The sequence below is a fragment of the Oncorhynchus kisutch genome, linkage group LG1, assembly GCF_002021735.2.
Source record: "Oncorhynchus kisutch isolate 150728-3 linkage group LG1, Okis_V2, whole genome shotgun sequence".
NCBI lineage: Eukaryota > Metazoa > Chordata > Actinopteri > Salmoniformes > Salmonidae > Oncorhynchus > Oncorhynchus kisutch.
In genome coordinates this window covers 48,074,451-48,091,612 of record NC_034174.2, presented here as the reverse complement: position 1 = coordinate 48,091,612, position 17,162 = coordinate 48,074,451, and the positions used below count along the sequence as shown (strand labels likewise).

Here is a 17,162-nt window from a genome sequence, read left to right as displayed (position 1 = left end):
ATAAGTTCATTAATTACATAGTTGACTACGCCTACATTTAAATCAACTCTGATCATGTTCAGAAAATAATGACAAAAAGGTTATTCAAGGGCGGTAACGACACACAGGCTTTTCCCCACCTGGTCCAGAAACAAACCCTGGCTCTGACCCTCTAGGGCACATCACGTAGATCTGAAAGAATTGCATTGATATGGTAGTAGCTCCATCTTGGTCTCTGATCAGCTTGGTAGACATTTGGCCCTATTGCTTACACCTATCAAGTCAAGTGTCCAAGTGTCCAGGGATAGGCTAAGGGCTAAGAGACCTGATGACCAAGAGTTCCAGTCAAATGTGTAATGTCAAAGTCAGTACTGTAGCGCAACGCTAAAGACACACAAACGTAAAGCTCTCTAACAGCAACATAAGTGATGATGATGACGACGAGGAGGAGCAAAGAGACTTGAGGAGAAGGGGGATTAAGAGTTAGGGACTGACCATGTCCTCAAATCGGTATCCTGGGGGCAGTGGGCAGTTGTTCCCCCCACATATCACTCCCTCCTGATGGGTCAAGCCATGCTGTGTGACACATGCAATAACACACATTGTTACATTTGGTGACTGGGTGGACACACACATACATCTATCCAACTCACACCATGCGCAAACACACACACACACACACACACACTATGTGAGGGTGCTGTACCTCTATAACCTCTGGCCCGGTGTATACGGGGGCTGCAGGGGCGAGAGGCTCTGACGAGGGCAGGAAATTAGCCAGGGCATCAAAGGGATCCGCAGCAAGCTCCTACACATGACACGACAACTCAAACACAAGCAACGCAAATTCCATGCCATGCATTCTTTTTGGGGTGCAATATAAAACCCAGATAGAGAGAAGAGATAGATCAATGATTTACCTCTTTGGCTGTCTTGGCTGCTGGGGGACCTACTTCCACCTGTACCTGCAACCCGGAGCAGGAGAGGTTAGTGAATACAACACTGGGTTACAATATGTGACACTGCTCAGCTCCTATGCCCAACTGAGCTTCTGGGTGGCTGTGGACTCAATTCAACCAAACCCACAAAGGTAATACTCACGCAAAAGCACTCTCTTTTTCCTGTCATCAAATAAAATATAGAATGGTACAGTAAACATTCCTCACCGCTTCCACTGCTTTAATTCACGGCTACATTGTGTGAACACAGAAAGAATGACAAGGACACAGGAAGTGATCAATGATAACACCAGGGATAGCCCCACCCCCAAGAGTCGTCTTCTACTATAGCGTAGTTAATATCGAACAGTAATCCGGAGTCTACCTTGGTCTCTGGACCTTTCTGAGAGGGGCCTCCAGCCGCGGCACCGCCTGCAGAAACAGCCTGGGGCAACTTAGCAAGATCCTTTTTAGCCATGTCAGCTTTGCTTGATGTGGTGGGCACACTCTATAAAAAGGCATATGGTTCACGCCATTAGACGAGGTGCAGAGCAGAGCTCAGAGAGCTGCGCATAGCCTTAGTAGAGTGATAAGACAATAGTTAACAGCTTATCACCCGTAGGTAATGACAAAGGAAACGCACCATGATAAGATAAGTGCCTAATCAGAATGTAATTTGTCGTCACCGTTAAGAAAAGTATTAGGACGGTAGTAAGCTCCAGAGTAAGGCATCAAAGAGGGTACAGCGAAAACAGAAATACAACAACAGGGCCCCCAATCAACCTAAACCAGGTAAACAAAGCCAGAAGCAATACAAGATGTGGTGCAACGCAACCAGAAGAAAAAGTAAAAAAGGTGGAAATACCATTGTGCCTTCTCTGTGGTGATGTGTCAGACACCGTTTGTCTTGACGTGTTGAGCGTAACACAAGTGTGGACATGCTGGTAAGACTCAGTCGCATTAGAGCAGAAGTGTCCGTTCAATTCCCAGTCAGACACCCGAGGGCCAGAAGTACGGAAGTCCAAAAGCAGAGATATGTTTTGAAGGATATCGCCGGAGAGAAAAACCGGAGAACGGATACTATATAAAAGGCGTGGAAGAATATGCAGATAAAGAGAGTGACTTAAACCTCAAGGTCACGGGGAGAGATTAATGACGAAGAAGACGTGGAATAGTGACCCAGGAAGAGTGTTGAAAGGGGGAGTGAGTTTAAAAAGAGAGCCAGGCTGGGCAAAGACTAAAAGATTGAGAAGCGGCCTCGCCCCACACTCATTGACAGTCTGCCATCTACCTTGGCTGCCTGTTTCGGGGACTCTTGGAGCTTCGGTACGTCAGCTCTCCACGGTGTCGCCGACACTCCGACAATGTTTACTCCCCCAGGGGCAGGAGGTGTCGCTTTGGCAGGGTGCATGGGTGCAGTCTATATTTAAGAGTAATGAGTTAAAAGTCAATGGCTACAACACAAACAGAGCAGATTCAATGTATTGGCACCCTTTAAATTCAAATATGTAAAGGTGAATTGGGGCCCCAGTGAGTATGAGGTGCAGGGGACATTAAAATCTAAAGTAGGGTAAAGTTGTCCCTAGACACTAAACTACGGTCAGTTTTGTATTCCCTTCCCAAATTGGTTAAGTTGGGCATTTAGAGAGGGTAAGCTGATCCTAGATCTGTGCCTACGGGCAACATCGACCTGGAATCTGAAACCCAGCAGTCATTCAGGCCATTAAGAGGTCCAGGGCCAGAGGATGAGACCATTACATACTCAGGGGAGGGGTGTTTGGCATTACCTTTGGGATGTCTTTGGGACTGCCTCTGGTCCCAGGTGTTGGTATGTCAATAATAGTAGCACCTGCTCCAGCAGCGTTTGGAGAGACAAGTGTCGTCTACAAACCAAGAAGCAAGCGTAGAACACATTATGGAAACGTGGTTCAGAAAACCAGCCAGCAACATGTTATGCACATAACCAATGGACAGTGAAGGGTCCTAATCCCGTACTCCAGCATGTAAAAAAGCACAGTCAATCAATAAGCTCATTGGGGTCATTGTGAATAGTGATGTAAGCAGATCGGAACACACCCTAGGCCAAGCTGTGAAGGAGGCAATGGTAAAGAGTGAGATTCCATTTAACAGAGTGTACACTATGCCCATGGGAACGCATTTGGGAAGAGAGTTAAAGATGTCAGAATAGGCCATGATTGTCCCACAAGAATCTCCATAGACCCAGCTACCAGTCTACCTCTGGCATCTTCACTTTGGCCGCTCCACTCTGCGTTGTCCCGGCTGTAGTAGGACTTCCTCCCGCTGCGACACCACTTCCTGTGGTTCCACCCATTGTCACGGACTCCGCCCTTGGCTTCGTAGCCATGGTCGAGGCGGCAGATGCACTCTGCAATGCAACAAGGATTGTGATTGGCTCGGTAACATTTGATTATTTTCAGCCTGCCTTATCTATATAAAATTCCATGCCTAGTGATGCTTTCCCCACAACAAACGAACAACAAAATGACTGACAAGTAAAAATGACGACGATACGGCAGAGTATGTACAGATGCATATAGTACTATACATAACCGTGTGCGTATGCATACATCTCAACATAGGTATGCAGTGCATGCATATGATACAAGTGAAACATTAGTAGCTTTCCTAAGTGGCAAACTGTCTGTCACATCTTCACAAGGCAAAGGCATTTTCACTCTTCCTGGGTTTTACGTCAGATACCAGAACAGGTGACATTTTATGTTGTGTTGTCATGGAGTTGGGGGACACGTGAATACGCCACCTCCGGTTGGCATCTATGCCCTTTGCTGTCACCATGGAATTGTTTGGGCATAGGAGAGAGGACTTTTGGAATAGATTAAGGAAAGCGATTCAGGGAATTGATACAACTTCTCTAGGGAAACCAGTTTGGTCATTCCTTTATCCTGAGTGGTCAACGACCTTAACCAAGGTTATAAACCTTGTGTTTTGCATGTTGATTAAAACCCATTTACAAAAAAACTACTTTCAGTTCCCCCACTGCAAGCCCAACCCCACAACAACAAAAACCGACATTCAACCAAAGGAAGTTTGTCCAATCTGTGGTTCCCTATAAATATTGGGCTGGAGACCAGTTAAAGACGGTGCTGTGCATTGTGTGCTAACTATAGGTGTTCTCTGTAGTTAATCTTTCTCTTTTCTGGAGAGAAAGCAACTAAAAGAGTGCTACTATTTAGTATAGAGCTTTTGCATTGACATTAGTGGGGAAGACACTGACTGTTGTGCAAGTGTTGTGGCTGGCCAAGTACATCGCTACTACCCCCCAGAACTAGAAATACCACCCCCCCATTTCCTGAATCGGTGACAACAACACTGGTGTGGAATTATGTCTTGAGGTCATCACCTATACAGAGTCAAGAATTTTAAAACTTGTTGCAAGTGCTGCATGTTTTCCCTCAATAAAGCCAAGCACAAAATAAACACAAAATACCAAGCCTATTGGAAATGTATAGAATAATTCAGGATGTTTAAAACATTCTAGTTGGAAGCAATTGCAAAATCAAAATTAGCTGAATAACATAAGCCTATATCTAATTCTAAAGTCATTGTTCCACTCCCTGAACATTTGGGTGTGACCAACTCTTTGCCTGAATGGGAGGAAGAGGGGAGTGTTGTTTTTCTATGTGATCTTGCTTTTTGTTTCCCCTGTCCTTTATGGTGTTATGGTAATAACACAGACTGGGACACACTGAGCAGCCGCTACTCTGTCGCAACAGGAAAGATATTAACAATACCAAGCATCGCCCAAAGAAGGGGTCAAATACACTGGAAGCCAGATCAGAAACTGGGACCTATCCCAAAGAAAAGAAGGTGAAGGCTGGGCAGAGGAAGATGTGTGTGTGTGTGTGTGTGTGTGTGTGTGTGTGTGTGTGTGTGTGTGTGTGTGTGTGTGTGTGTGTGAGGGGGAGAAAGAGATAGGGGCATGGTGAGAGAGAATGAGAGAAGATAGTTAAGGAGTGTGTAGTAATGGTACCTCAAATTGTGCTGGATTCACTGCAACCTGGGCCACTGAAGTGGATGAATATTGTCTGGGCTGTGACTGGGGAGAGAGAGAGAGAGAAAGAGTTAAAAAACATCAAATGAACAGAGGAGTATCACTTATAGTAGGACACACAGACTTAATCCTTGTCAGAATCACTGACACAATTAATCATAATCTTAACTTGAAATGAACCACAGCAAAACAAAACATTCCATGCTGCTCAAATGTCTGTACAATTTCCTCATAAGGTAGGCGTAATTTCAATCATAGTAATATCATTAATAGAATGGACCTATCCCTTCAGACCACAGCAATTTAGCTGGTCAACACTGGCATTTAAAAAGGTGCAATATGTTTGCTATAATTCTAATAGTTTGTCTAATTTCAGTTTGTGACAAAACAAGCAATCATTGTGTATAGTCATTGTACCATCTAAACCACTGTAAAATATTTTTTACATAGCCCAAAATATTGTATTTTCAAAACCGAAAGTAAAATACAAAATTGTTTAACTTAAGTACGGAAGCATGGAAATAGTGCACATAGAACAGATCTACCGCATCTTAGACTTGCTTTCTATGAGAATGACAGATCTATAACTCACATTTCTATGTGAATTTGGTCAGGTTGCCCAAAAAGTTAAATATTGGTGCTTTAAACTAAATTTGAAATGGCGGCCATCTTTGTGGTAGTATTTAAAAGTCAACATTTAAATTAAATGTACATTTCAATGGTCTACCAGTGGTGTGAAGGGATAGGTCCATTCTATGAATAGTATTTCTATGATTAAAATGACAACCACCCTGTATTCAAGAGCATGTTGTCTCTCAACCGATGCGGTCGTCACTAGTTACCACAGCCACAAAGTGTCAGAGTTATGTCTAAACCTCGCTCGTCCACCCACCGTCGAATGTGAACTTAAATGGTCATGTTTATTCTATTATCTATGATTTCAATAGGTTTCCTATGGAGGATTGACCGTATAATTTAAAACAACAGATATTCCCATTCAAGTCAACATTCTCTGATGTGTGGACCTCTAACCATGTTTGTGGTACCATTTGAATGTCTACATTTCAATTGTATTCCCATTTTAGTACATTTATCAGCAAAAACATGACACCCATGCTATATTCAAGAGCATATTGTGTTTCAACCGATGGCGAGCACAACACAAACACCTCAGATGATGTAAATAAACTAGGGTCTAAGCTATAACATATGCAAATATGAAAATAATCAGAGTTTATGCATTTTTGGGGGGATAAATTACATTTAAGGGAAAAAATAAAACATGACAATAGAAAATAAAAAATGTATTACAAGAAAGGATCAAATAGTTTAACAATACTGTTTGTAAGCTTTTTACTTTTCCAGTGATGAAGACATGTCTCATGGTATGGTATGCAACTTTGATGTGGTGCTGTCAACTCTGAACACCTTTATCTCTTGAATGTTTTGGTATTCAGGTCCAAAAGGTCACTTTCTGAACCCTTCTAAAACAGGCAAATATGTATGGAAAGTGTTGTTCAAATCAAAAGGGGTGCTGTCAAAAAGTGATTGAATTGTAATGGATTTTAACCGTGTGTTATTATAATGCCCAAGTTGTAGTTCTTAATGATATACATTTTCAGTTATATATATTCAAGTTATGCACTCCACAGGAGTCGACAATACATTTCCTTGAAAGTGTATCTAGACTTGGTCAGAACCAATATTACAGGAAATCGGGAATCTCTCTCTCGTGCCCTAGCTCACGTTCACACATCAAAGAGGACCCGTCAATCACCAACCTTAGTTGTGTATCCCAGAGGTTCTACATCCCCTGTTATACACTCTACAACTGAAACATGAGAAGGAGCTGATCTCTAGAGAGAAGGGGAAATGATATGACAAGACTGACACCCCACGTGTCAGTGGACTGATAGCATTATATAATCAAATCAAAACAGTTTGTCCAAGGACCTCTATACAGCTTTTCTCCTGATATTACGTAACCAAGCACATCCCATATCCCTACTGTTTGGTGTATGTGGGATGTACACATTGTGACTGAAGCGGTGAGGGTAACTAACATTGCTGGTTTGAGGAATGCAGAAACCAGGTGGAGTTTTTAGTGGACCCTTTTAGTGGAGGTGACCCACAGGGCAAGCAGCCTGCATTCACCCTCTCCACCCATACTGCCAATTGGAGAATCTCAATTGCATTCTCCTCATGTCCGCTCTACTTTCTACCTTCGCAAAACCCATTAGAGGAGAAGGTGAGAGGGACGGGACCTTTGATTTGACCTCTGGCTTTCTTATCCAATGGGTTTTTAGAAGGAGGCGAGGAGTATGTGTTATGAGATTTCCAGGGTCTCAAAATGTCCCAGGGTTACAGCACAGCATAATGTATTTCTTATGGTATGAGTCCCAAGGATGTGTGTGAATGTCTCATACCCTGCTAAGTATCTTTAAGAAGTTTCGATTGGACCAAGCAGTCAAGCCAGCTTAAAACAATTCAACTGTTACACAGGGATGATGGGATGCGAGATAAAGACAGTGAGAGACAGGTGGAGAGAACGAGAGAAAGAGTTGCAGAGGTTGAAATCTCACTAGTATACACTAGTCAAACTGTATACTAAATTCTTACACGTAAAATCCTGCGCTATACTAACTGTATACTACTTACACTATTCAGATTAACTTTATTTTACCATACAACATTACTTGGAGATGATTACTGATTACAAGCATTTCGCTACACTCGCATTAACATCTGCTAACCATGTGTGTGACCAATAAAATTTGATTCGATTTGATGTTCTCTGACAACATTACTTAATCATGCACTCTTAGAAAAAAAGGTGCTATCTAGAATCTAAAAGGGGTCTGCGGCTGTCCCCATAGGAGAACACTTTGAAGAACCCTTTTGAGTTCCATGTAGAACCCTCTGTTGAAAGGGTTCTATATGGAACCCAAAATAGTTCTACCCGGAACCAAAAAGGGTTCTCCTATGGGGACAGAGGCAGAACCCTTTTGGAACCCTTTGTTCTAAGAGTGCGTCTTGTGGAAGGAGAGTGGTGTTGACACAAAGGCCTTGTCAAAACCCAGCTAAGGGCCTTAGCGAGCTGGTTTTGAGGCAATCACTGATTTGTACTGTACATGATTAGATATGTGAAATAATGGTTGCGGCCTGCTGTTTTCACCAGTAAGTAATACTCAGTAATGAACCTCAAAGGAAGGAAGGATGCATCTGTAAAGTATTGGAACAAGTCCCCACTCAGATGGGTTGGGAGGAAGTAGGGAGGGGAAAGTGAGATCACAGACACCCAGGGGCGGAAAGTGGGCTAACGAGTCACACTGCCCTCTCTTTGGATAAATATTTTTGCACTAGGCAACACACCAGACTGACAGCGAATGAAAGGACAGACAAAGAGAGGGTGGAGGCTTGGGCGTGGCACCTGGAATTCTGACTGGCTCATCTTTTGGCAACCAAAGAGATACAATTAGTTTGTTATCTGTATCTCTATGTTGGCAAAACTATACCAGAGCACCATAGCTTGAATGACTCTGGTTTGATCCAAGCTACTCAAGTATGACTCATGTTTATTTCAAATTGAATTATGGTTTATAAACAAAACTGAAACAAAGACGTTGATTCAAAAGGCATTTGGTTGCACATCTACTCGTGATCATGGCAGCAAAGGAACACGGGCATCTCACTGCGAGCTTTCTCCTCTGTCTTCCAACCGACAGCACATGACAAAGGAAGTGGCTTTGGGTGTGTAAACAAACTGCACTTCTCATTTCTAATGCAACAAAACCTACTTCAACAAACCCCACTGACTAACTACCCTGCCCAACCTAACCCTATCCTAACGTGGCAGGCGTAAAAGAAATGCCTGAAACTAGATCCCCTACATACTGGTCTTGACGAGAAGACTGTAGGAGGAGGTTCTCTTCTGCACTGTTCAACCAATCCAGTAAATGTGGAGGAGGAGTTACGATGGAGTGTTGCCTTGTTAACAGCCTCAATTCGTCGGGGGCATGGACTCGACAAGGTGTCGAAAGTGTTCCACGGGGATGCTGGCCTATGTTGACTCTAATGCTTCCCACAGTTGTGGGAAGCATTGAAGTGGATTTAACAAGTGACATCAATAAGGGATCATAGCTTTCACCTGGTCAGTCTATGTCATGGTGTTCTTAATGTTAAGTATACTCAGAGTATAACACACCTGAACAGAGGCTAACATCAGTACACTATAGATAGCAACAGCAAACCAAGCCCCGGGAACCTGAACACAAGAGACTGACGTCAGTACGCCATAGATATAGAGATTTAACACTGGAATATCCCTGTTAGGACTTAGTAGAAAGCTAGATTATATGAACACATGCTCATGTCCGCATTGAACTGTTTTAACATGTATATTGCCATATTTTTTACTCTAATTGTAACTCCTTATTCACTGTGTATTTATTGTTTGTGTCTACATTATATAAACAAATGTATCTTAAACTCTGCATCATTGGAAAAAGACCCGTAAGCATTTCACTGTTTGTCTACACCTAACCTAATTATATATACTGCCTTGTCGAGACAAGGCCCAAATCCCCGTCATCCACGTGAAGAAAAGACGGAAAAAAAGGGAGAGGGCGGAGTGCCTTGCAAGAATTCGCTGACAAGTAGGCTAACCACCACTACCTTTCGTATTATTGGCCAACATGCAATCATTGGAATAAAAAAACTGGACGATCTACGATTAAGACTATCCTACCAACGGGACATTAAAAACTGTAATATCTTATGTTTCACCGAGACGTGGCCTTTTATGCTCGCTTCAAGGCATGCAACGCGGAAGCAGGTGTGAGAGCACCAGCAGTTCCGGGTGACTGCGACTGTGTGCCCAGACGTATTACCAGGACGTGTACTCAAAGCATGCGCAGACCAGCTGGCAAGTGTCTTCACTGACATTTTCAACCTCTCCTCGTCTGAGTCTGTAATACCTACATGTTTCAAGCAGACCACCATAGTCCCTGTGCCCAAGAAAGCGAAGGTAATCTGCCTAAATGATTACCGCCCCGTAGCACTCACGTCGGTAACCATTAAGTGCTTTGAAAGGTTGGTCATGGCTCAAATCAACACCATCATGCCGGAAACCCTAGCCCCACTCCAATCCGCATACCGCCCCAACAGATCCACAGATGACGCAATCTCAATCGCACTCCACACTGTCCTTTCCCACCTGGACAAAATAAACAACTATGTGAGAATGCTGTTCATTGACTACAGCTCAGCCCCCTCCTGTACTCCCTGTTCACCCACCACTGTGTGGCCAAGCACGACTCCAACACCATCATGTAGTTTTCTGACGACACAACAGATCACTGACAACGATGAGACAGCCTATAGTGAGTGTGGTGCCAGGACAACAACCTCTCCCTCAATGTGAGCAAGACAAAGGAGCTGATCATGGAATATAGGAAAATGAAGGCCGAACAGGCCCCCATTAACATTGATGGGGCTGAAGTCGAGCAGGTCGAGAGTTCTCATTTCCTTGGTGTCCACATCACCAACAAACTATCATGATCCAAACACACCAAGACAGTTGTGAAGAGGGCACGATAACACCTTCTCCCCCTCAGGAGACTGAAAAGATTTGGCATGGTCCTCAAAAAGTTATACAGCTGTAGCGTCGAGAGCATTCTGACCAGTTACATCACCGCCTGGTATGGTAACTCCTTGGTATCTGACCGTCCGTAAGGCGCTACAGAGGGTAGTGCGTAAGGCCTAATACATCACTGGCAACAGCATACAAGCTAATAGTCATGCCAAACTTACCACGGTCTGCCTTAGCTCTTAATTCAGTGTCAAAAAGTACACACCAGACATCAACTCAGAGACATGTTTGTCAAGTGAAAAATCAGTTGGATCAGTTAGTCTGCATTCACTACACAAGTGTAAAGATGAACAGAATTGTAGCACATTTGGCTAATGTGTACCAATGGAATTTCTCCCCTGGTGTGCTAACTGCTAGCGAGGCCAGACAAGAATAATGTTAACCAGGCATATGAGGGCCTCAGGAATGGGAAACATTTACCACCTAGCTGATGTCAGACCAGTGTGCGATAACTGTTGGCCTTGTGACATCTCATTCACATTCCGTAGTCGGTGACCTCACGGCAGCAGATAGAGGATGACTGACCTTTTTCAGCATGGTTACTTACTTCAGCTGAACACACTGATTTGCTATAGCTCTTCCAGCCATACCGTTCCACACTCCAGCTATATACAGCCTTTGACTAGGGATGGGAATTGCCAGGGACCTCTCGATACGATATTATCACGATACTTTGCTGCCGATACAATATGTCTTGCAATTCTCACAATTCTATATGTATTATGATTCGATACTGTGACCTTATTGCGAATTAATGTTCCAAACATTTCTCACCATATATCTGCTGCAGAGGAACCAGAGAGAGCCATGAGAAAACAATTTTTGATCAAAAGTGCAGAAAATAAACTGGCACCCTATTTAAAAAGAAGATGGAGAACAAGTTATATAAACAGTGCTTTGGAAAGTTCAGACCCCTTCACTTTTCCACATTTTGGTACATTACAGCCTTATTCTAAAAGTACTTTTTTTTTTATCCCACATCAAATCTACACACAATAACCCATAATGACAAAGCGTTAACAGATTTTTAGAAATGTTTGCAAATTAATAAAAACATTTATTTTAAATCATAAATACTTTATTTACATAAGTATTCAGACCCTTTGCTATGAGACTAGAAATTGAGCTCAGGTGCATCCTCTTTCCATTGATCATCCTTGAGATGTTTCTACAACTTGATTGGAGTCCACCTGTGGTAAATTCAATTGATTGGACATGATTTGGAAATGCACACACCTGCCTATGTAAGGCCCCACAGTTGACAGTGCATGTCAGAGCAAAAAACAAGCCATGGGGGTCGAAGGAATTGTCCGATGAGCTCCGAGATAGGATTGTGTCGAGGCACAGATCTGGGGAAGGGTACCAAAAACATTCCGCAGCATTGAAGGTCTGCAAGAACACATTGGCCTACATCATTCTTAAATGGAAGAAGAATGGGACCACCAAGACTCTTCCTATAACTGGCCGCCCAGCCAAACTGAGCAATCAGGGGAGAAGGGTCTTGGTCAGGGAGGTGACCAAGAACCCAAATGGTCACTCTGACAGAGCTCCAAAGTTCCTCTGCGGAGATGGGAGAACCTTCCAGAAGGATAACCGTCTCTGCAGCAGTCCACCAATCAGGCCTTTATGGTAGAGTGGCCAGACAGAAGCCACTCCTCAGTGGCGTTTGCCAAAAGGCACCTAAAGGACTTTCAGAAAAAAATTCTGGTCTGATGAAACCAAGATTGAACTCTTTGGCCTGAATGCCAAGCGTCACGTCTGGAGGAAACCTGGCACCATCCCTACGGTGAAGCATGGTGGTGGCAGCCTCATCCTATGGGGATGTTTTTCAGCGGCAGGGACTGGGAGACTAGTCAGGATCGAAGCAAAGATGAACGGAGCAAAGTACAGAGAAATCCTTGATGAATACCTGCTCCAGAGCACTCAGGACCTCAGACTGGGGCAAAGGTTCACCTTCCAACAGGACAATGACCCTAAGGACACAGCCTTAATTTTTGTTTTGTCATTATGGGGTATTGTGTGTAGATTGATGAGGGTAAAAAATGTTTTTATCAATTGTTAAGGCTGAACGGACATGGGCTGTGAATACTTTCTGAATGCACTGTCTACACTGGAATTTTGGTGCAGGTACAGCCAACTAGCGCAAAGATATTATTGCAATATTGTCAAAACTATACCAAATATTGTCAAAAATAATATCCTGATATGTAACTGTATCAATGTTTCCCCCCCCATCACTACCTATGGCCCCCTATTCTCAAATCCGGCCTCAAGATCCACAGCATTCTTCCTCTCCAATAATGGACTGATTTACATTTGGGACACCAGGTGAGTGACATTAAATTAGTGACATTAAGCCCATACTAGTGTACACAGAAGTATGCTAAATGGATTTGTATCTGCTTGAGTGGCACACCATTAAAACCACCAGTCACAACAACAAGGCTCTCTCTCAGGGAAAATCCCTGAGTAGGTGTCTACCCATGCAGACATACACGCTATACGTAGACAGGTTAGGCTATATCACCTAGCTCCCAGAACCACCCAGATACCCTTTAATACAGACAGATAGATAAACAGTCAGCCCTACTGCATACAGTCCATTAAGAATCACACAAAGCACTGGCCTGGTAGAGAATAGAGGGCGGGTACCAGGCAGCATAACAACAAGTCTTAATGTCAACAGAGACTGTACAGCAGAAACCAGTCAACCACTCAAATGCATCTCTCAGGGGCCAACCTAAACAGTGTTATAAACTGTAATCAGTCCCTTTTCCTGCTGATTATGATACAAGACTGGGTGTAACTTATTGGAGTAGGCCTACTTCATAAGTTTAACCGAGAATTCTGTTCTGCTATTATTATTATTATTGAATAATAGCAAAACACTATTGCCAATCTGTTAGTAGTTAATGTATAGACTAGCTAGGCCAAACATTGCTTCTATAACTAAATTGTGGCAAAGCTACTGTACTACTGCTTATCAGAAAGTATCAAAACACAAATATTGATTAGCTGAGAGCTAACCAAACACTATTCCAGCAAAAACAAAGAGTAACAAAAACACTATCATCCTTATCAGACAGTTCCAAAACACTATTACTGATTAGAAGTCCCACCAAGCACTACTACTTCTCATGAGACAGTATAACCCAAAACTGTATCAGAGGTAAAAACGTAGTTGATTTTGGCTCACAAGAGTCTGACCTAGCGCTCCTCCGGCTCACCTGAGTCTAGCCCAGAGTCTCAGTGTTTGTCTACCTACCTGTGTCCAACGTCGTTTCAACATTCCTCATGCATTCCACAGTGAACAGGTCTGTGGGGGGTAACCAAACCCAAAATGCTAGCCATGACAGCCCCTTGTTTACAGTCAATAAACAGTTCTTATACATGTTCAGAACATGACAGATTCATAATGTTCTCTCAAAAACTTTTCAACCGTCTCCAACTGGATGTTATTTTGTCCGGGGTCAATATGAGATAAGACATTATAAATATTCACGACAAGTCTTACAATGGGGCGGCAGGTAGCCTAGCGGTTAGAACGTTGGACCAGTAACCGAAAGGTTGCTAGATCGAATCCCCGAGCTGACAAGGTTAAAAAAAACATCTCGTTCTGCCCATGAACAAGGCAGTTAACCCAATATGTTTCTAGGCCGTTATTGAAAATAAGAATGTTCTAAACTGACTTGCCTAGTTAAATAAAAAATTAAATGACAATGCATTATAACCCGCATCATAATGCAGAGTGCTCATGTGTTACAATGATTTCTTCTCCATTTCTCATAGTTGTACTGGGTTGTGATTGACATGATAACGGGAAAGGGGGACGGGGCGGGAGTTGTCAGGCTTCTTTTTTATGAGGAAGGAAATAATGAGATGGTATTATTGTCCAAGGTATTATTGTCATTGAAAATGTTATTTGCAAAGAGGAGTACGCATAGGATAAACATGCATTACTGTAACATTATTGTGTACACAGGTACAGAAACACAATGGGAGCTACTGGCAGCCGTTACCAAAACGGGACATTGGGCCAGAATAGAAGTGTCTGTTTTAAGGGACATTTGCCCTGAAACCAGTTGAAACGATCTACGCACTCACACAAAGTCAGAGTCCTATAGCCACACCCGAGAAGGGTGTGTATCAATTGGTGGCACAGAAACATTACTCACAGCACCATTTAAATGGTGCATACTGGGGCAGCCAGCGTGGCACAGGAGCCAATTTGATTTATTTTACCGTTATTTAACTAGGCAAGTCAGTTAAGAACAAACTCTTATTTTCAATGACTGCCTAGGAACAGTGGGTTAACTGCCTGTTCAGGGACAGAACGACAGATTTGTACCTTGTCAGCTCGGGGGTTTGAACTTGCAATCTTCCGGTTACTAGTCCAATGCTCTAACCACTAGGCTACCCTAAAGCCCCAATGCTGCCATGGTTAATAATATATTCATATGTCAGTCTGTGTAACCAGGAGGGAGTAGGGTTCCTCCTCCTAGGGGTTTAATAGGAGCGCTTCTTCAACAATAGGGTTAAAGATAGTCTTTACTTTACTGAGCTGGGCTATGAAAAGTGTTGACTTATACTGGGCCCCACCCCACAGACAGACATGTGAAAAGGGCTGGGTATAGCAACACAGCTAGCTGCTATAGTGATGACAAAGCATTTGGCTAACCCGGGGACAAAGTTTGTCATTACTTTGGAACTGACTCCAACCCTGATAGCAACAGAAAGCTAGATGCTACAGTGATACCAAATGAGTAAGCTAACCAGGTTAGGCTGCAAAGTATGTCATACTGACTTAAATAGGGACAATTCTGCCTAGTAGTGTCATGCACTGGTTCAGCTGGTGTTATAGCTATGCTAATAGACATTTACATCCAAAAGGACCCATGAGCACCAACATGTGAAGTTCAAAGGAGCATGTCAAATTGGGTGTCAATGAAAGCTAAGAGTCTATATTTTTGAGAAATGAAGACATTTATACATTCTATACACATTTCCCATCCTACAAATTAGGAATAAGCAAAGGCTTTGATTTCTGGTCAAACAGATGGAAAATGGGTCTTAGACAACATCTACCAGAAAAAAAAAGTCAAAAGGTATTAGAAATCAATCAAAACACAATCATGTTGAAGTAAAGACACCTACCCAACTAATATCAACACTTACAGTCGAAGTCGGAAGTTTAAATACACTTAGGTTGGAGTCATTAAAACTAGTTTCTCAACCATTCCACAATTTTTTTGTTAACAAACTATAGTATTGGCAAGTCGGTTAGGACATCTACTTTGTTTATGACAAGTAATTGTTCACAGGCAGATTATTTCACTGTATCACAATGCCAGTGGGTCAGAAGTTTACATACACTAAGTTGACTGTGCCTTTAAACAACTTGGACAATACCAGAACATTATGTCATGGCTTTAGAAGCTTCTGAGAAATGATGTCAATTGGAGGTGTATCTGTGGATGTATTTCAAGGCCTACCTTCAAACTCAGTGCCTCTTTGCTTGACATCATGGGATATCAAAAGAAATCAGCCAAGACCTCAAATTTTTTTTTGTAGACCTCCACAAGTCTGGTTCATCCTAGGGAGAAATTTCGAAATGCCTGAAGTTACCACGTTCATATGTACAAACAATAGTACGCAAGTATAAACACCATGGGACCACGCAGCCGTCATACCGCTCAGTAAGGAGCCACGTTCTGTCTCCTAGAGATGAGCATACTTTGGTGCGAAAAGCGCAAATCAATCCCAGAACAACAGCAAAGGACCTTGTGAAGATGCTGGAGGAAACAGGTACAAAAGTATCTATATCCACAGTAAAAACAAGTCCAATATCGACATAACCTGAAAGGCCGCTCAGCAAGGAAGAAGCCACTGCTCCAAAACTGCCATAAATAAGCCAGACTACGGTTTGCAACTGCACATGGGGACAAATATCGTAATTTTTGGAGAAATGTCCTCTGGTCTGATGAAACAAAAATAGAAATATATTGCCAAAATAACCATCGTTATGTTTGGAGGAAAAAAGGGGAGGCTTGCAAACATCTTAAGACTTCGGTCAGGAAGTTAAATCTTCTAAATGGACAATGACCACAAGCATGCTTCCGAAGTTGTGGCAAAATGGTTTAAGGACAACAAAGTCAAGGTATTGGAGTGGCCATCAAAGCCCTGACCTCAATCCCATAGAACATTTGTGGGCAGAACTGAAAAAGCATGGGCGAGCAAGCGGGTCTACAAACCTGACTCAGTTACACCAGCTCTGTCTGGAGGAATGGGCCAAAATTCACCCAATTTATTTTGGGGAAGGCAATGCTACCAAATACTAATTGAGTGTATGTAAACTTCTGACCCACTGGGAATGTGATGAAAGAAATAAAAGCTGAAATTAATCATTATCTCTACTAATATTCTGACATTTCACATTGTTAAAATAAAGTGGTGATCCAACTGACCTAAACCAGGGAATGATTACTAGGATTACATGTCAGGAATTGTGAAAAACTGAGTTTAAATGTATTTGGCTAAGGTGCATGTAAACTTCGGTAACGGT

General features: G+C 42.7%; 1 protein-coding gene across 50 annotated transcripts in view; it reads right to left on the bottom strand.

The window, feature by feature from the left end:
* LOC109892235 (calpastatin) overlaps positions 1-17,162 on the bottom strand; it is a 70,221-nt gene that overhangs the window by 12,106 nt on the left and 40,953 nt on the right. For 15 of the 50 annotated variants that reach the window (XM_031825977.1, XM_031825964.1, XM_031825952.1 and 12 more), the window contains 8 exons: positions 4,930-4,995; positions 3,154-3,303; positions 2,705-2,800; positions 2,209-2,337; positions 1,303-1,425; positions 900-944; positions 686-787; positions 475-555 (listed from right to left, as the gene is read on the bottom strand). In XM_031825977.1, coding sequence (XP_031681837.1) covers positions 475-555; positions 686-787; positions 900-944; positions 1,303-1,425; positions 2,209-2,337; positions 2,705-2,800; positions 3,154-3,303; positions 4,930-4,995 — 792 coding nt within the window. The remainder of the gene's footprint in view (positions 1-474; positions 556-685; positions 788-899; positions 945-1,302; positions 1,426-2,208; positions 2,338-2,704; positions 2,801-3,153; positions 3,304-4,929; positions 4,996-17,162) is intronic. The other 35 variants (XM_031826023.1, XM_031825984.1, XM_031826072.1 and 32 more) reach the window with 10 other exon arrangements.